The 19799-nt window shown below is 46.3% G+C and overlaps 1 protein-coding gene across 1 annotated transcript in view; it reads left to right on the forward strand.

Annotated features, from left to right (window-relative positions):
- Window positions 1–19799, forward strand: part of LOC147699006 (potassium/sodium hyperpolarization-activated cyclic nucleotide-gated channel 2-like) — a 1915905-nt gene that overhangs the window by 1474689 nt on the left and 421417 nt on the right. Inside the window, exon 9 of the mRNA XM_086933539.1 lies at window positions 11161–11398. Coding sequence (XP_086789665.1) covers window positions 11161–11398 — 238 coding nt within the window. The remainder of the gene's footprint in view (window positions 1–11160; window positions 11399–19799) is intronic.

The following is a 19799-nucleotide window of genomic DNA, read 5'->3' on the forward strand; positions in this document are numbered from 1 at the left end:
CTACATGCATTCAAAAAAGCACGTAGTGTAAAAGATCATGTAGTTCGTTCCTTTCTGAAGACTAGAGATGACCCCACGGTCGCAACCCTTTGGAACCTGCCTGCTATAGTGGGCCATTTCAGATGCGGTCAGTGCAAGGCATGCGACAGTGTCATCCAGACCAAGGAATTCATTTATCGCGATCATAAAATCCCGCTGAGAACACACACCAACTGCAATTCATCAAACATTATATACGCCATCCTATGCCCATGCTCGATGATATACGTTGGTCAGACGCAGCAGAAAGCAAAGGCCAGGATCCTTCAGCATATGAGTAGGATCAGGTGCCTAGCACCAGGTGCACCTTTGGTCGAACATTTCTCCGCAGCCGGTCACACACCGGATAGTCTGAAATGGGTAATCCTTGAAAAAGCCGCCTTAGGACCCCGGGGTGGTAATATCGCGAATATTTTGAACATTCGGGAGCTGAAATGGATGTTAAGGTTTGATTCCATTGAGAATGGGCTCAATGAACAAGATAGCTCTTTCTCACAACTGGCAACCTTATCACTTACTTGAATTTAATGTTATGCAGCTCTTTAAGACATATATAAATCTCATGTGGCCTTTATCCTGTGCTGAGTAGTATGCGACTCTGTATTTATATAACTATCAACCGGTAATGAGATCCTGGATGGCCTTTACCCTCTTGTGAGAGGTACGCCATGCAACCTACCATCTACTCACAGTATGGTTACTATTATATATGTTTGATATTAGTCTTTGAGGATTTACATGACCTGTGGCCTTTACCCTCATGTGAGAGGTACGCTACGCCTTGTAATGACACTGTTACCATCCAAATTAACTACATCCACTGTCATACCGTCTACTCAAAAGTTTTACATGTTGCTGAAGGGCCTTTACCCTCTTGTGAGAGGTTCGCCACGCAACTTACCATCTACTCACAGTATGGTTAATATTATATATGTTTGATATTACCTTTGAGGATCTACATGACCTGTGGCCTTTACCCACATGTGGGAGGTACGCTACGCCTTGTTACGACACTGTTACCATCTAACTTAACTACATCCATTGTCATACCGTCTACTCAAAAGTGTTACATGTTGTTTTTCTGTGAATGTTTTTTCTTGAATGATTAGACTGTCAAGCTATTCCAGTGTGATATAGGCACATCATCCTCACTCGATTGAGAGTTTAGTGAGTCCCTGTACTGGCGGATAGTAACAGTTAATAGATACGCTTTTGTATTAACATCCACACTGCGTTCCTTTGACTCTGTACAATCAGGGTAATTTAGATGTAATTTACCAATTTTCGGTCCAATCATTAGATCGTGTATCAATGGATTGACTTGCAACGTTACGGCATTTTGGCCGTAACTGCAGTCTTTTCACTATGTTCACACGGGTGCTTTGCACCACGTGATCCCATTGCTATGGAGATATCTCCAAACCCGGAACTGAGCATCGCCATTGCGAACCTTGCTCGTTGCGGGACGTGATTGATTTCTAACCCGGTAAGCGCTTTTCTTAGCTGTTGGATGCCTGTTGAAATAATTACCCCTTGATGGGTATTTCTCAACATTGTTTCCCGCTTTTACCTGCAGTTTATTCTACGAAGCATTCTGTCCGACTGAACCGGACCTCACACGGTCGTACTCTGATCGCTTCTGCTTGGTGAGTTCAACCCCCAATTAACTTTGACTGGCGGTGCATAGCCAGCCTTCCCTGTGCTAAGACTGTGGTCCTTTACTTTTAGAACAATCTACGAAGCACCCGTGTGAATTGGCCAGACCCCCTTACGATCCTATTTTGATCGCGTCCTCTTGGTGAGTGCAACTCCCTAACTAACCTTAATGGATGTGGTATTGCTAGCCTCTCCTCTGCTTAATTCTGGTCCTCTGTATTTACACTCCCCAGCTCCGCTATAATTGCTGGTACTTCGGACCACGTCACTAAATTGAATTGGGGTCGTCATGATACTATTTCGTGGTAAGCTCCCCACTCTTATTTTAGATTCTACCACCAAATACTGTATACTCAAACTTGTCTAATTGCCCGCCCTCATTGTATATCAACAGCTTTTTCTAACATAGACGATTCATTCGGACCACGCCGTTAGACGGTACCACGGTCCAGTTTATACTACTTTGTGGTGAGTTTATTTTGACTTGCTAACATCGAATAAGTGCTCGGTCTTACCATTACCTTGAGCTAATTTTACTCCATAGCCAGTGGGTACTGAAATGTCCGTTTGCTGCCGCCCACTTCGGACTGGCTACACTCCCATCTTTTTCCCAAAGAAACTCCTTGATGTAATCAACTGATTTAGCGCAATTTCAATTGTTTTTTATTTAAGGTGCACTAAATATGCACTGAGTCTATTAACTATACCCATATTAACTGTGTGGCGTATGAATATACTCGCTCTAATTTTGTGGCACAGGAATGATTCTGTCCCCTATGACCTTATGCTAATACTGATGTGCTTTCCCCTCGGAACAATATAGGAATTCATTTCCCAATATTAATTTATATATTTACATTGAATAGGTGTGTCCCCACCCTTGTCCTGATGAAGACCCCACAGCAAGGATAGCAACTCTACCTGCACAATAGAGGGTCGAAACGTCGACAACTATTCATATTATCAACTCCACGCCCTAACGCCTTCATTATCTGAACTTTGTGGAGTATGCTGTTCTGTTGAAATAACAAATTGAACCTTGTGGTCCCCATTTCTACACACACTGTGTAGTATGGACAAATGATGCATATTGACTGATTTAATTGTCACTACAAAACTTTTTCTTTCTCCTTCCCTCCACTATTTCCTCACAGGATCACTCCCCCTCCCCTGTCTCTCCACTATATTTGGGGCACTACACGAACTATGTTTACGTGTTAGGATACGTTATATATTTGCTATAAACATTCACATTGTGATTAAAACAATGTGAACAGATTTGTTTCTTGATTGATTTATTTTTTGCCTTGTAAATTGTTCTTTGATTACTGGGACTCCTTCCTCTTATTACATTGATCACCCACGTCCCAGTGACATTAGTTGGGTACAACCCCCTATTTATAGCCCTCAAGTGAAGAGCGGGCACAGGCCCGACCGCTCCGGAGAATGTCCAACCACCAGCAAGTACTCGCTATGGGGAGCTCCCGGCAAGGCCGGGGACCTGCGCCACAGACGACAAAATGGCGGGTCGGTCCGGGCACAACAAGCCGTGGGCGCCCAGTCGAGATGGCAGCCAGAACCTATGCCGGGGGGACCCCGGTCAGTACGCTCCGCCACTGGGAGATAGCTGTGTAGAGGCGGAGGGTGCAGGAAACTGCCTTCAAGGGACTCCGGAGGAGGCCAACGACACCTCGAGGACAAAATGGCGGCTGGGTGGGGCCAAGCAGATCGCTCGAGCCCGGCGACACCACCGGGCCACTCCAGAAACCAGGCAATCCGGAAAGTTCCACAACCGGGGCCGCTCGGTTACTTAGCAGAGTAGGCAGATCTGGCCCCGGTCTCAAGTCGATCGTCCTCCAACCCCCGGACCGGGGTCCTCGCCATACAGGAGGCCACCGCCTCAGGTCCAAGCACCAGGGCACGCACTCAGAGTCCCCCGCTTAGCGGGCCACCCAGCCGATAGCCCTCCTTCAACCTCCGTCGAGCGCCGGGACGGTCTCCACCTAGATCGCCAACTTTCAGCACTAGGCCCAGCCGAGGCGCATGGACAGCACTCCGATACGCTCCGCCTCCCGGGCGCTCCGTCGTCTCTCGATCTTCAATCGGTCTTCTGAGGTGCTTCCACCGGAGCGATCAGGGCCAAAGCGGCATCAATGCGTGCACCAGGTTCTCCGCCACACTCCTCTCAGCCGCTGAGCATCAGCGGGGGGAGAAGAGCTGAAGGAAAAGGGCTCGAGCCTAGCCGGGCTGGGGGAGCTGCGGGAAGAAGCGTCCGCTCACCTCGCCATCTTGGCCACGCCCCCCGAATTAATGCATCTTTTCACATCTTTATCGTGATGACGGTTTTATGATCTAGCTCTTCATAGGCATTGAGATTCTTCTAGTACAATGCGGTCCTCGCATTCACAGCTTCATACTTTTGAATTTAAAAACAGTGACTGTTTTTAAACGGAATGCTCTATCTGGACCATTAGCTACACATCTTTCGGCGTTGCTTGAGACCCCACTCCCTCAGTTGTTCATGTTACCTGACGGAATTCCCAGCCTGCCGTGCATGCGCATCATCAGTTAGGCTTTTTCCTTAGATGTTTATGACCAGTATTAGCACAAAGCTACCCGGGGCACTTTCCTCATTTTAAATTCTTCCTGCGCTGCTCGCCTGCTACTTAAACCCCCTTCGCGGTGGAGGTCTCCTAATCTCCCCTTACGTGATGGGTCCTTTTCTATTTCGTTTATTCTGGGTGGGGTTGGGAGTCTAACACGGGGACAGGGGTGGTAGGACGCTGTAACTGGCACCCCCGAAAATTCGAGCTGAGAGGTCAGCCCGGAACTATAGACCTAACTATTGCAGTGCGCTGGTAGTTTCGGGGGTTCGGTGCCGGCACCTATTCCTTAACACCGGCACTTTTCATAAACACCGGTTATGGACACATTAATGTACGGGGCGATTCAGTGATTTCAGCCCACGTCGAGTCTCGAACCTGGTACCATATTCCAAAGTTGGGAGCTCTGGCCATTATGCCCTTCCACTCCACCTTGTGCCACATCTGCTCTAAGCACTTGCGCTCGTGGCTTTGGAGGGGGGAATTGCCTAGCAAGCCAGCGGGGCGTTCATTTCCGGCCATATTCCCACCTTGATGTTGTGACTTCTCGACCCCTCCTTTGTGCGCCGACCGCAGTGAGCAAGCACCCTTAAACCAGTAAAAGAAATAGGGTGTAATGTATTTTAATAGCCCTCTCACCCTCCTTTTGTCTGATCCCTTACCTTGCCCGGTCTGTTGTCTTGTCCCGGCGCTCCCTCTTCCCCCGACGTCTGGGGGTTGGTAGGGGCTCTTAAGCCGTGGCCTTCCTCTCCAGGCTTTCTTCTTCTCCGTCACTGTCTTTTTCCCCGGCGGTAGGCAAGGCATCCTCCGTTCCCTCGGCCGGCAGCTCTGTTTCTTGTAGCTGGTCACTTCTTCTGGTCGCCGGTTTGCCGGGTTCAACTGTCATTTGTAGGGTGCCGCATGTTTCAGCATTGCGCATTCCGCACCCTGAGCCATCTTGCCGCCTCTGCTCCGCTTCCATGTAGAACTCCTGCGACGTTCTACTGTCCACCAACCTCCCGCCCAGATTTGTCCGGGCTACGGAAGATTCTTGAGGGATCCCTGCGCAGGCCGGACTGTTGCGCGGCCAGGCATCTGCTTTTCCGTTCTCCCTTGGTGCCCGCCTGGCCAGACCACTGGGCCACCACAAAGGGTGCGCCTCTGGGCCCCGCTATCTGGTATGCGGCCCGAGATGATCTTCCTGGCCCACAGACCTGCTGGTTGAGAGTGGAGGCCTCCGCCGCCTCCATGCCCGGGGCCGTTCGGTGGGCTCTGGGGCACAGCATGAATGGTGTTTTCACTGCAGCCAGAAGCAGCGTCTCGAGGGTTCCGCAGGAAAAGTTATTGCTCGGGCTGGGAGCAGGCGCACCTACTTTGTTTGCTCTTGTCGCTTTTCCGAGCCCAAACCAGACTGGCAGGGCTTCGCCTCCTCGCTAGCTGGGTAGTACACCGCTTGGGAATTCGGGCTCTCTTCCATCTCCTCCGACATAGCTTCGCCTTGAGCACTAAGGTATCGTCCTCCAGAAAATGAAGGTGCGCCGCCTCCCCCGCTCCACGAAGGTGGGAGCGAGCTGGGGGAGCGGTGCTTATATCCCCCCTTTCTCTCTTCCCGCCAACCAGGTGCTGCTCTTCCATTGGCGGGTTTGTACCTAGCAGGACCCCCCCCCATTGGTCGGGGGTCTCTTGGTGCCACCAAAGTGTTCCCGCGGGAGGCAGTAAGCCTTGCTTGCTGCTTCTGGGCGCTTTTGGGCGCCCAGAACTGGTTCCCTCCACTGGGTCTCGGCGTGGGTTATGGCGCCGGCCCTTGAGCCTCCCCCCCCTTCGGGGGGTGTGGCGGCCTCTGCAATCACGAAGTGTGCCACTTTTTTAAACAAGTTCCGAGTGCTGAAGAAGAGGCGGCAATCGGGAAGAGTCTCACCCCCACCAGCATCCACCCAGAGGGGTAGAGGAAATCGAGGAAAAGGAAGAGGCTGAGGAAGAGGGAAGGACACGGTAAACAATGAAGGAAAAGACGGAAACAAAGAGGCAAGAAGAGAAAAAGAACTGGAGCCAATTGGAATCAGACGTGGGGGCTACAGGAGACGACAACAACAATGAACGAAACAGAAATGGTAAATAAAACTATCTTCAATCTTTCGAGCCGACAATTGTCATTCCTTGAAAAGAAAACCCTGTGCCTTGGCCTATCCTTTTGCCCTACAGAAATTTTGAACTACTCTGAAACTTGTATTGACATGTTCTAATTCATCAGAAAACTCAAAATCACAAAATGGCACACATTCAAAAACAACAACAGAGGTCAGGATATCGTTATGAGCGTAACCCCAAGCCAGCCTACACTCACAGTAAGGGATGCAAATATTTTCCAAACCATGCACATTTTAGCGAGTAATGATGAAATAGTTGAGATCACAGGTGGCAACGATGACATGGAAACTTGGGACGTGACAACAGATAGAGCTGCGAACACTAGATTCAGACCCAAATCAGTGTTTTACCCGTTCACCCGCATGACAACTTGGATACATTCCAAGAGGTAGTTACAAACTCACTACTTGAATGCAAACACCAGCAGTCCAAAGCTAAGCAGAAGGGAATCAATCTCACCTTGAAACAAAAGAAAATCATATCTTCCCTTGCCCGTGATAAGAATATAATAATTTGTCCTGCTGACAAAGGGGGGGAATGTAGTCATACAGGACAGAGAGATGTATATTAAAGAAGCCATGAGGCAATTGAACAATGAGACTTTCTACTGTAAAAGCAACACCAAGACATACAATGAAAGTATTGTGAACACTTGGAGCACCCTATCTGAATGGCAAAAACAAGGAATAATCACATGGGAGGAATATCTTTTCCTCAAAAAAGACTATCCCAAAATGCCCATAATATACTTCCTCCCAAAAGTACACAAGAACCCACAAGCCCCACCTGGGAGGCCTATTGTGTCATCTATTGGGAGTGTTTTTGAAAACGTATCTAAATATGTTGATCATTTTTTGCAGGAATATGTAGTGCGACTCCCATCCTATGTGAAAAACACCAAAGACTTCTTAAGCAAAATTGAAAGCATAGTATGGAAAGAAGGGTATATGTTTTTAACACTAGATGTGTGCTCACTTTACACCATTATTGAGCACAAACAAGGAATAAAAGCATGCACCCACTATCTTGCCGAAAAAAACATAATGTATCTTGAACATACAAAAATGCTGGACATATGCCTCCAGAATAACATATTAATGTTCAACGGTGACCTATACAAACAAACAACAGGTACTTGTATGGGGACAAGCTTCGCGCCGAGCTTTGCGAACCTGTTCCTGGGTCTGTGGGAGGAAGAAATACAAAAAGATGCCAAGTACAATGCCCACTTCGCAAAATTGGTTAAATGGCTACGCTATATAGACAACCTCTTTATAGTATGGCAAGGCATTGAACAAGAGGCCGAAGAGTTTGTGACCGTGTTAAATCAAAGCGTCTACAACATAGTTAACACACAACAACAGTAGAGACAAAATAGAATTTCTGGATGTGAAGGTAACAGCTACTGCTGACTCCTTACAGACCAAACTCTTCAGGAAGGCAACAGCAGGCAACAGCATCCTTCATGCTCTCAGCACCCACCCAGATACGCTCAAATGAAGCATTCCTTATGGTGAGCTGCTGAGAGCAAGAAGGAACTGCAGCGACACCAGTGGATATAAAAAAAGAAGCGAAAACCATGAAACAAAGATTCAGAGAAAGGGCATATCCAGAATGGGTTCTCCATAGAGCAGTGTCCAAAATGGAAACTATAGCAAGAGAAAACACGTTTGAAGAAAAAACAAAGGAAGATACAAATGAATCATCCAGCTCCAGAGCAGTACTTACATAAAACAGGGAATCACATAAAATCCATAAGATACTAAATCACAACCGGAAGATCCTTACCAGTGACTCAATAGTGAGTCCCCAACTCAGCGATAGACCCAGGATTACTTATCGCAAGAGTAGAAGTCTCAGAGACAAACTTATGCAAAGTGACATAACTGAACGCAGTGAACGTAGCCAACACAACCTGAAAGGGTTCTATCTGTGCGGCCACTGCAAAGCATGCAGGAACAGCAGGATGATAAAAGAATTTAGCATTCCATACAGGAAACAGAAAAAGGAAATAACCCAGTTCCTTACTTGCAGTACCCCGTATGTCATCTACATTTTGGAATGCCCCTGCAACAAGAGGTACGTTGGGAGCACAACCCTAATGGTAAAAAAGAGAGCCACGGAACACATTAGAGCCATTCCCAATAAGGACCCCCAATATCCTGTGGAACGCCATTTCGCAGAATTTCATCTCTTCAATTGCAGTTTGTTGAGATATTTTGCGATAGAACAGGTACATGTGGGTCATAGATGAGCAACCGGGAACCAGCCCTCAGGAGGAAGGAATCCAAATGGATTCTAGACCTCAAAACCAAGCAGCCGAAAGGACATATCCAGGATGAGGAGTCGGCAACACATCTGATTGAAGTGTGATTCATACTAAACCATAATCTGTGCTTCTTTTCCATGTCTACGTAAATGTTAAATCGAAAATGTATAGCACATGTTTTTAATCCTGTAAAGAAAAGGGTACTAGGGACTCTAATTTTAATCACATTCTCTTTTCTCTTTCTCGATGGGAGGGAAGGAAGGGGCCCAACTTATTTATCACAAGCACAATCACGGGCCACCTAACCTTTTCTTCAATACCACTTGGAGAGCACCAAGGAAGAAATAGATAAGATACTTTTATCTTCGTCACTTTCTTCACATCTTCACGTCATTTCACATTTATTTTGTTACTAGCAGCCCGTCCCGACCTTGTCCGGGAGCAATCAGGCTTCCCCGCCCCCTGCCCGCCCCGACATTGTCCAGAAGCCCGGGCCCCCGCCCGGCCCGTCCCCCGCCTGCCCCGACATTGTCGGTGGGTCCCCTTACCTCAGGCGCCGCTCCTCCCCCGCGCTCCTCAGTTTACTGCTCCGCCGCTCCTCGCTCCTCCCCGCCGCTGGTCACCGCTCCTCCCGCCTGTCCGCTGCTAGTCACCTCACCGCTCCTCCCGCCTGTCCGCTGCTTGTTCACCTCACCGCCGCTGGTCACCGCTTCTCCGGCCTGTCTGCTGCTCCTCACGTCACCGCTCCTCCCCCACGCCATGTCCGCCGCTCCTCGTCGCGCTCCTGACGTGAGCACGCACGTCGCGGCCGGCTCTACTTCGGAGGGACTACTTTTTTTTTAATGTACATTTTTTAAATAACGTTTTTTTAAAAAATGTATATAGCCTATAACCATCTGCACACCCTAACGATTACAACGGTGTATCGGGTGTGTGGATTGGCGCTGTGGTTCCCGAGTTTACTTGCCTCAAAGCCTCAAAGTTCTTCCTTTATTATAGTAGTATAGATTTTGCATAGTCTGCCTTGCACTGAACTGGAGAGCTATGTTCGGAACTAGTTGTCACACTATTAGACACCAGTATTGTCATTGCCACTTGGTGCTAGTATTGAGGATACATGTATTTAAGATATCCATCCACCCGTGCAATGGGGCGCTACCATCATTGCCACTTGACACTGGTATTGAGAATAAAGGTAATTTATATATCCACCCACCAGTGCCACAGGGCGCTAGTATTGAGGATACAGGCGTTTAGCTATCGCGGGTAACCTAGGACTGCATAAAAAAATACTATGTATTATGCCACTAGGCGTCACGTGTGTTACGCAGTCACACCGACCAGGTGTCTAAGAGTATGCCCTAATTCGGGGTCTGGCGAGGAGCCCGTGTTGCAAACTCTAAACAATACCCAGCGCATTCATAAGGTAGCAGCTTGACATTAAGCTTAGCACTTCTATTTTCACACACCGCAAGCGCTAACCTACATGCCCACGATAGTTAGGCACACTTGGACCTCTCTGGTCCGCATTAGAAAACAAAAGTTCGCATGTACTTAACGAATGAATACTAGGATGGTATTCAAGGAATTACATATATTTTCTACATTATGAAGTGTATGAAATGCTTTTGAACTATACCTTTTAATTCTTGTATGAATTGAATACGTAAAATAATGCATGATGTTAATGCAACAAAGACAGAGTCCAAGATGGCGACCGTGAATAATGTGTACAGTCCTCTTTCTATGTATACTCATGGCGACTATGTAATGCACCCTGTCACAAACGCCCAGTGTGTGAGCAAGAGAGTTTTATCTCTCGAACCGCGTAACAACATTGGAATAAAGACCTGCTGATCGTAAATATTCAACTGAGAGCACGCTGTTATTTCATCTTCACGAAAATACAATTGCTGGCTGTGCCTCTACCGGCCCTTGAGCGCCACTAGAGTAAGAGCGGATTTCCCGGGAGGAGCTGCAATCTGCTACATAATATCTATATATCTCTATATATAGATATTTAAATGTAAGGGGTTTCACTTTCCTGATATATACTTACATTTTCATTGTAGACATATGTGCGGTAAAGCCATATGCATGGTAGAGACTTGCGTGGTAAAGGCAATGCTTGGTGAAGACTTGTGTGGTAAAGTCAATTTGTGGTAAAGGCATTTTGTGGCAATGGCTGTGTCGAAATGGTAATGCGTGGTAAAGACTGCGTGGTAAAGACTGCGTGGTAAATATTGTCTCCCTCAAAATATCAGCAGAGATTTTCCTGAAAGGTCTGTATACGGCCTGAAATTTACACATTCAGTAACGCATACTCTATCAAGAAGAATGTAAGCATTAACCATCAATTGAGAATGCATAAAAAAAATAAAACTATATTTGTAGCAAAACAAGTAAATAAAAAAACAAAGCCATTAAGTTGTTCTTACCCTGAAACTATTGTGTTTCTCTATTTAGGAAGTTATGATCCACCTATGTATCCGCCTTGTGAGGAACGCACCCTTGTTCCAGAAAGTCGATACCAATATTTTAAATGATATAATCAAGAATCTTCAGTGTGAAATGTTTCAGGCCGGAGATATTGTTTTTTTGGAAGGGTCATTTGGAAACAAGATGTACTTCATTGAATATGGAGAGGTCCAGGTGGAAACAGATTTCTTCAAAAAAAAGCTGATGGATGGAGATTACTTTGGAGGTTTCTTTCTTTTAATTTTGCACATTGTTTGCACTTTGTCTTTTTGAATATATCTTCTTCTTTGGATTGTTGAAAATGTGTTAAAGATTGTGGAGCCGACTCACAAATGTTTGGTTATCTTAATACTGTGCATTTGGTAATATACCTTTGTGTTGTGTACATTACACACACTTAAAGTACAAAATTAAATTCAAAATCTAAACTACAGATGTGTGAATCACACCACATTTTTAGGTCTTGACCTACAGCATTGCTTTAGCAATGCTTGTTTGTCGAGATTATAGTATGGACTTTCAAAAGTCTACCTAAACTGCCTGCGGATCGGGTACAGTTCATGTGAGCCAGGCGCTTGCATATCCCAGCCACATCGCACACCATCTGTCTGAGCATCAGACTTCAAAAGAAGCCGCTCCCACGCCCCCGCATCAGTCTTCAAAGGAAGCCGCCCCCCCAACGCAATGCCGAGAGACTGATATGGCCTAGTCCTGACCACCTATCTCTGAGTGCACTTTCCCTGCTCCCTAACACAGGCTTCTCCACTATAACCCTCTTTTCGTTAATTTTACTCAGCTCTCATCTTTAAGCCAGCCCACAGACACACACACACACACACACCGCCCCCCGCCGCGCAATGCCGAGAGCGTCACTGACATTTTCACTTTAATTCGGTTCTGGAAACGCAAAATGCATTAATTGACTGTAATATGTCTAAAAGTATTTTAAGGTAAATTTCACACCGTTTTGATTTAAAGTGAAACAATGTATGTGCCTAAATAGTAGTAAAGCTTTTTCGGATGAAATTGGCGGCGAAAACTCTCCGTGAGAAAATTGGTCTTGTGCACTTTCCCTGCTCCCTAACACAGGCTTCTCCAATATAACCCTCTTTTTGTTAATTTTACTCAGCTCTCATCTTTAACCCAGCACACAGACACGCACACACACACCCCACCCCCGTTCCCCCTCCCCCCACCGCCGCCGCGCAATGCCGAGATCTTCACTGACATTTTCACTTTAATTCAGCTCTGGAAACGCAAAATGCGTTCATGGACTGTAACATGTCTAAAAGTATTTTAAGGTAAATTTCACACTGTTTTGATTTAAAGTGGAACAATGCATGTGCCTAAATAGTAGTACAGCTTTTTCGGATGAAATTGGCGACAAAAACTCTCCGTGAGAAAATTGGTCTCAAGAACCAAGAAAAGTTTCGGTGACGTCATTTTGCAGCACTCATTTAAAAAAATCGTAAAACCTACTTGCTACAAATAATTATAACTTAATTTGAGCACAAATTGTGAAATGTTAAAAGTCACTCTGACAACAACAATGCTTTTGCTAGGTGGAAGTTCAATGTGTCACATCACGGCACGCAAGGAACATTTTTTTGGGGGGGGGGGAAGATTTGTGCAAGCACGAGGTGCCTTATTGAAGCGTGCTCTTACTGTGTCAACGGAAACATACCATTTTGCAATCCCGAATGTGTAGGAATGTACTGAGTGAGCGCTCGGAGAACAGACATCTCGCGGAATGACCGATGAGAACAGCATGGGGGAAATTCTCCTGTTAACTTTAAAACGGCTCTTGGGATGGCTTCACGGTGGAAGAAAGCGCCTAGCCCGTATCATTTCATTCTATCGGATCTGAACCTGCGCCAAGTAAATGAAAACAACTGCTTTCAGAGACACTGTGGCCCAACCTCACTCTCCCTCACACCCTCACCCACCCTCACTCACCCTCACACCCTCACCCACCCTCACCATCACACCCTCACCCTCACACACCCTCACTCACCCTCACACCTCTCCCCCCTCACCCACACACCCCCTCACCCTCACAACCCTCACCCTCACATCCCCTCACCTTCACATCCCCTCTTCCTCACATCCCCTCACCCTCCCTCACACCCTCACCCTCACACACCCTCACCCCCCTCACCCTCAAACCCCCTCACACACAACCTCACCCTCTCTCACCCTCACACACCTTCTCACCCTCACACATCCTCACCCACCCTCTCACCCTCACACACCCTCACAACCCCCTCACCCTCACACACCCTCACTCACCCTCACAACCCCTCACCCTCACACACCCCCACCCTCACACACTCACCCCCTCACACATCCTCACAACCTCTCACCCTCATTCACCCTCACACACCCTCACCCTCACACCCCCTCACTCTCACACATCCTCCCTCACCATCACACCCCTCACCCTCACACACCCTCACCCTCACTCACCCTCACACATCCTCACACAACCTCACCAGCATAGCATAACAAAACAGAGCATAGCATAACAAAACAGAGCATAGCATAGCATAACAAAAAAAGCATAGGATAGCAAAACGTAGCATAGCATTACAAAACAAAGCATAGGATAGCAAAACAAAACAGCATAACAAAACAAAACATAACATAGCAAAACACAACATAGCATAGCATAACAAAACACAACAAAACATAGCATAACAAAACATAGCGTAACAAAACAAAGCATAGCATAACATAACAAAGCATAGCAAAACAAAACATAGCATAGTATAACAAAACAGCATAGCATAACAAAACAGCAGAACATAACAAAACAAAGCATAGCAAAACACAACAAAACTGCTTAGCATAACAAAACACAACAAAACATAGCATACATAACAAAACAGCATAGCAAAAAATAGCATAACAAAACACAACAAAATATAGCATAAAAAACATAGCATAGCATAACAAAACTTAGCATAGCATAACAAAACATAGCATAACAAAGCATAGCATAGCATAACAAAACATAGCATAGCAAAACAAAGCATAGCATAATAAAACACAACAAAACATAGCATAGCATAACAAAACATAGTATAGCATAACAAAGCCTAGCATAGCAAAACACAACAAAACATACCATAGCATAATAAAACAAAGCATAGGATAGCAAAACTAAACATAGCATAGCATAACAAAACAAAGCATAGGATAGCAAAACAAAACATAGCATAGCATAACATTACAAAACAGCATAACAAAACACAACAGCACAATAGCATAACAAAACAGCAAAACACAACAAAACCTAGCACAGCTTAACAAAACACAACAAAACATAGCATAGCAAAACAAAACATATATTAGCATAGCAAAACATAGCATAGCATACCAAACACAACAAAGCATAGCATAGCATAGCATAACAAAACATAGCATAGCAAAACAAAGCATAGCATAATAAAACACAACAAAACATAACATAGCATAACGAAACCTAGCATAGCATAACAAGGCATAGCATAGCAAAACATAGCATAACAAAACATAGCATTGCATAACAAAAGACAGCATAGCATAACAAATCAAAGCATAGGATAGCAAAACATATCATAGCATAACAAAACAAAACATAGGATAGCAAAACATAGCATAGCATACAGCATCACTCAGCACCACCACAGCATCACTCAGGGGCACCACAACATCACTATGCGCTACCACAGCCTCACTGAACTCCACAGCATCACTCGTTTGCCATCACAACATTACTCAGCGCCAACACAGCATCAATCTGTGCAACCTTTCAACAACAACTGGTTCAAATATGTTCACTCAATGTTTCAAGCTTTATTACAAATGAAACAAAAAGATGTTAATATTTCACTTCTGTTATTGGATTTTCGTCACAATAAAATACACTGAACATAATCTTCAGAAAAGTTATTTGCAAAAGTTTAAGCTATTGCCATTATAAATTACAATAACTTTTTTTAAGTATTAATTATTTAAAAAATTTAGAAGCCATTGTTATTTGTAATATCAATACATGTAAGTCACGTATAAGATGGTAGATTTAAGCCAAGTTCAGTTCAGTTCCTAGATCCGACACTCTGCATCAATGTACCTTAAGTTGCGTTGCGCTTCCACGATAAGCAATGTCACAGCGATGGGAAATGCGACAAAGTCAAGTGCAAATAAATAAAGACGTGAAGATTTTCCAGATGCGGCGCGCTTCTCGGGGATGCGAGAAACTCTTGGTTCGATGCGTGGACTGCAGCGGCGACACCCTTACAATGCGATGGCAACAGCTGCAGCAGCGACGCTCTTCTCCACTATGCGTGAAGCTTCCGCTTGATGCGACAACTACAGCGGCCATATCCAAGATGCGACGGCAGCAGCTCCGACGGCGGCACGCTTCTCGGGGATGCGAGGTGCTCTTGGTCGATGCGGTGCAATATGACAGTTCCAGCAGCGACACCCTCCGTCTTCGGAGTTGCGACGGGAGGCACAGCGACAGCGACATGCTCCGACCTTGATGCAAGATTCTTCTCCTGATGCGGTGCAGTGCGACAACCACAGCGGCGACACCCTTCTTCTTCTGTGTTGCGACGGCAGCAGCAGCGACACGCTTCTTCTTCATTGCGGCCCGTTTCTCTCCGATGCGGTGCAGTGCGACAGTTCCAGCAGCGACACCCTCCTTTCTACGGAGTTGTGACGGCAGGCACAGCGACGGCGACACGCTTCTTCTCGTTGAGTTGCTCTTTTTTCCAACGGCGGCGCGCTTCTCGGGGATGCAAGATGCTCTTGGTCGATGCGGTGCAATGCGACAGTTCCAGCGGCGGCACCCTCCTTCTTCAGTGTTGCGATGGCAGGCACAGCGACGGCGACACGCTCCGACCTCGTTGCTAGATTCTTCTCCTGATGCGGTGCAGTGCGACAACCACAGCGGCGACACCCTTCTTCTTCGGAGTTGAGACGGCAGCAGCAGCGACGGCGACAGGCTTCCTCTTCGTTGCGGCACGCTTTTCTCCGATGCGGTGCAGTGCGACAGTTCCAGAGGCAACACCCTCCTTTCTCCGGAGTTGCGACGGCAGGCACAGCGATGGCAATACGCTTCTTCTTGTTGAGTCGCGCTTCCAGCTCCTTGCGGCACGCAGTTCCTCAGAAGGCCCAAAGCGGCAGTAGGCACTTCCACAAGAACTCTGGGGAGCTGGGGGGTGAAGTCTGTTGTCCCTGGGACTTCAGCAGGAGGCAAGCTCTTTTCCAAGCCATTGGAGATCCTTCACAAGTTGAAAGCAAAGTACACAAAGTTCCTTTCTCCTTCCTTTGGCAGTAAGGCAACCACTGCAGGCCAATTCCCCAAGCAGCACTTCAGCTTGGGAATAGTCTCTCCTCAGTTTCTTCAGGTTCCTCTCCTCAGTAAAGGTTTCTTCTTGTAGTCCAAAGTGATCTAATTTCATGGGATCAGGGTCCCAATATTTATATCTAGAAATCCTTTGTTCTCTGAGGGGAGAGGGGCCTTTGCCCAGTCCAAACCAGTTCTCAAGCGCTCTTTACCAGACTTTTCCTTTCCTTTCACCGTGCAGGAGGTGGACCAGGATTGTGGAAAGCAAGTACAGTCCTGGAGCACTTTGTTTACAGGACTCCTTCTCTTCTTTCAGTGTGCAGGGCAGAGACATCAGCCGCTCCCCAGGGGATGGAGCCAGCATTCTGGAAGGCAGGCACAGCCCTATTCAAGGTTCAGGTGCACTCCTCCCTTCCATCTAGATGCAGATCTCTCTATTCAGCACTGGGTGACTCAGCCTGTCTCCTGGAATTCCCCAGCCCGGTCATTCACAAAACCAGACATAGGAATACACAAACTAGCAGAGGCAGGTTTGAATGGTTAGACAACCAAATACCTACTTTCTAAAAGTGGTATTTGCAAACAAAGAATATTGAAATAAACTTTACTAAAAGATGTATTCTATTATTCTTAGTTCAGGCATACTAAACTCGAATTTCTACCATGTTCTCTGAGCCTGTTAGGATTATAACCTGTAACAATTCTAACAGCCCATTCTGGCCTATGGAGAACAGGTAGCCTTGCAATAGTGAAAAACGAAAATGGCTGTAATTGACTATTAGGACATGTCACAAACATCAGGGCTTGTCCTACCTTATACTTACAATGCACCCTGCCCTTGGCCCTACCATAGGGGTGACTGATATGAAGAAAATGGAATTTTTAGGGACTGGGAAATGGGTGCACTTGCCCAGTCAGCATAACAGTACCAGACTGCACGCAGGCTCTGCAATGGCAGACCTTAGACACATTTTACAAGGCTGCTTCTGTGGGTGGCACAACTATTGCTGCAGGCCCACCAGCAGCATTTGGATTACACGCCCTGGCACACTCAGTGCACTTGACTAGGGTCTGACAAGTAAACCAAATAGCCAAACATGGAACCACTGAGTGGTACACCAATTTACAGTAGGAAGCACTTGAACTGTGGCACTGGATAGCAGTGGCACAGTGCCCAAAGCATCTAACACCAGCAAAAATGCATGATGCAACAGCAAAAAAATGGAAGGGAGACCCACGCCAATGGTGCCAGGTCTAACAAGTATTAATTATTTAAAAAAATTAGAAGCCATTGTTATTTGTAATATCAATACATGTAAGTCACGTAAATACAACACATTGCATTACAAATGCTATAGGTATCACATTTGCAAAAGTTATAACTATTTGCATTGTAAATGATAAAGCTATTAATTTCGCTATTTTCAAAAACAAAACATAAATAAAAAATGTGTCATTTACAATATCAATAGCTCAACCTTTCCTAATGCGAGACCTATTGCATTGCAAATGCTTGTTGATAATGGCGATGCCTATTTCATTGTGCTTCTAGAGCTAACAGCTTCCTATGATACAATCAGCCCCGACCAACTTAGCACAACTCTTAAACATTGCTTGTCAATACGAGGTAAACTTTTGAACTGGATATCATCCTATATGCCAAGCAGACACCAACTGGTAGAAATCAGAGATCACAAGGGACATTGCAGACGTGGGTCCCTTGCGCATTTTGCCACTGGATCCAAGCTAGCCTGGCTGAAGAGGGGTGTTACCCTAAAACCTGTCCCAAGATGCTTGTTTCCGGTCCTGGGAAGACCTGGCTTGGCAGTTCTGGGTGGATTGCTCCCATGAGGAACAGGGCAAGAATGATTTCATATGGCTGGGTCAGAACTGGGGTGGCAAAGTGAGCTAAAGATCGATGATGGATTCAACCCTGACCAGTGACTGGAGGTGAGCGTCTGAAACGTTTCAGTGCTCCATTCATCATCTCCTTATGTTTGCTTTGTTCACCCCAAGTTGGTAGAGTATGCCTAGACATGGGTCCCATGTTAACTTTGCCCCTGGATTCAAGCTAGCCTGGCTGATAAAGGATGTTACCCCAAAACAGGTCCCAAGATGCTTGTTTCCGGTCCAGGGAAGACCTGGCTTGGCAGTTCGGGCTGGACTGTTCCCATGAGGAACAGGGCCAGACTGATTTATATATGATATGGCTAGGTCTGAACTGGGGTGGCGAAGTGAGCTAAAGAACGATGATGGATTCAACCTTGATCTGTGACTGTGAGTGTCTGAAAGGTTTCAGCGGTCCATCCATCATCTCCTTGTGTTTGCTTTGTTCGCCCTAAGTTGGCTAGGTATACCCAGATGTGGGTCCCTTGCCCACTTTGCTACTGGATTCAAGCTAACCTGGCTAATGAGGTGTGTTTAAAAAAAAAATTTTGAGTTTTATATAGCATGAACTAGACCCGAATTGGGTATCAGAGCACTTTACATGAGCACCAGTTTTGTTACTTAAGGACACATTAATTTTTGATAGGCATGGGGAGATTAAGTGATTTGCCAAGAATCACAGGATGTTGAGCATCGTTGCCGAGACTCAAACCTGGTCCCTAGCTTTGAGGTCGACCGCTCTAGCCGTAAGGCTACATCCTCTGCCCCGAAACTGTCCCAGGATGCTTTTTTCCGGTCCAGGGAAGGCTGGCTTGGTAGTTCGGGCTGGACTGTTCCCATGAGGAACAGGGCCAGACTGATTTGCATATGGCTGGGTCTGAACTGGGGTGACGAAGTGAGCTAAAGAACGATGATGGATTCAACCCAGATTTGTGACTGGGGGTGAGTGTCTGGAATGATCAGCGCTCATCCATCATTTCCTTGTGTCTGTTTAGAGTCCAACAAAGAACAATCTTTCGTCCCACACTATTCATTCTCTACATGGAGCCATTAAGTCTTGTCCTGGAAAGTTTGGGTGCCTGATCCAGCAATATGCCAAAAATACCCAACTGTATCTAAAAACATCTACAATTGCAGACATTTACATCCTTAAAAGATGTCTCTCCCTTTGCCGCTCCTGGATGCTGGAGAACCTTTTTTCTCCTTGTGGCGGTTCAGAAGGAGGGACGCTGAGACTGGAGCGTGGTAGTGAAGGTTTTATTCTAATAAAAGTCTTTTTTCTCCTCTGAGTGAGATCGTTCCCTGGCTAGGGCAGCGGGATCCAATGTGTCAGCTAGGTTGGTAGACCTCCCGGGACTTGCACGTCTTCGCTCCCTTTCACTGGAGACCCGGTTGTCGTCTCTCG

The sequence above is a fragment of the Lissotriton vulgaris genome, chromosome 8 (assembly GCF_964263255.1).
Source record: "Lissotriton vulgaris chromosome 8, aLisVul1.2, whole genome shotgun sequence".
Taxonomy (NCBI): Eukaryota; Metazoa; Chordata; class Amphibia; order Caudata; family Salamandridae; genus Lissotriton; species Lissotriton vulgaris.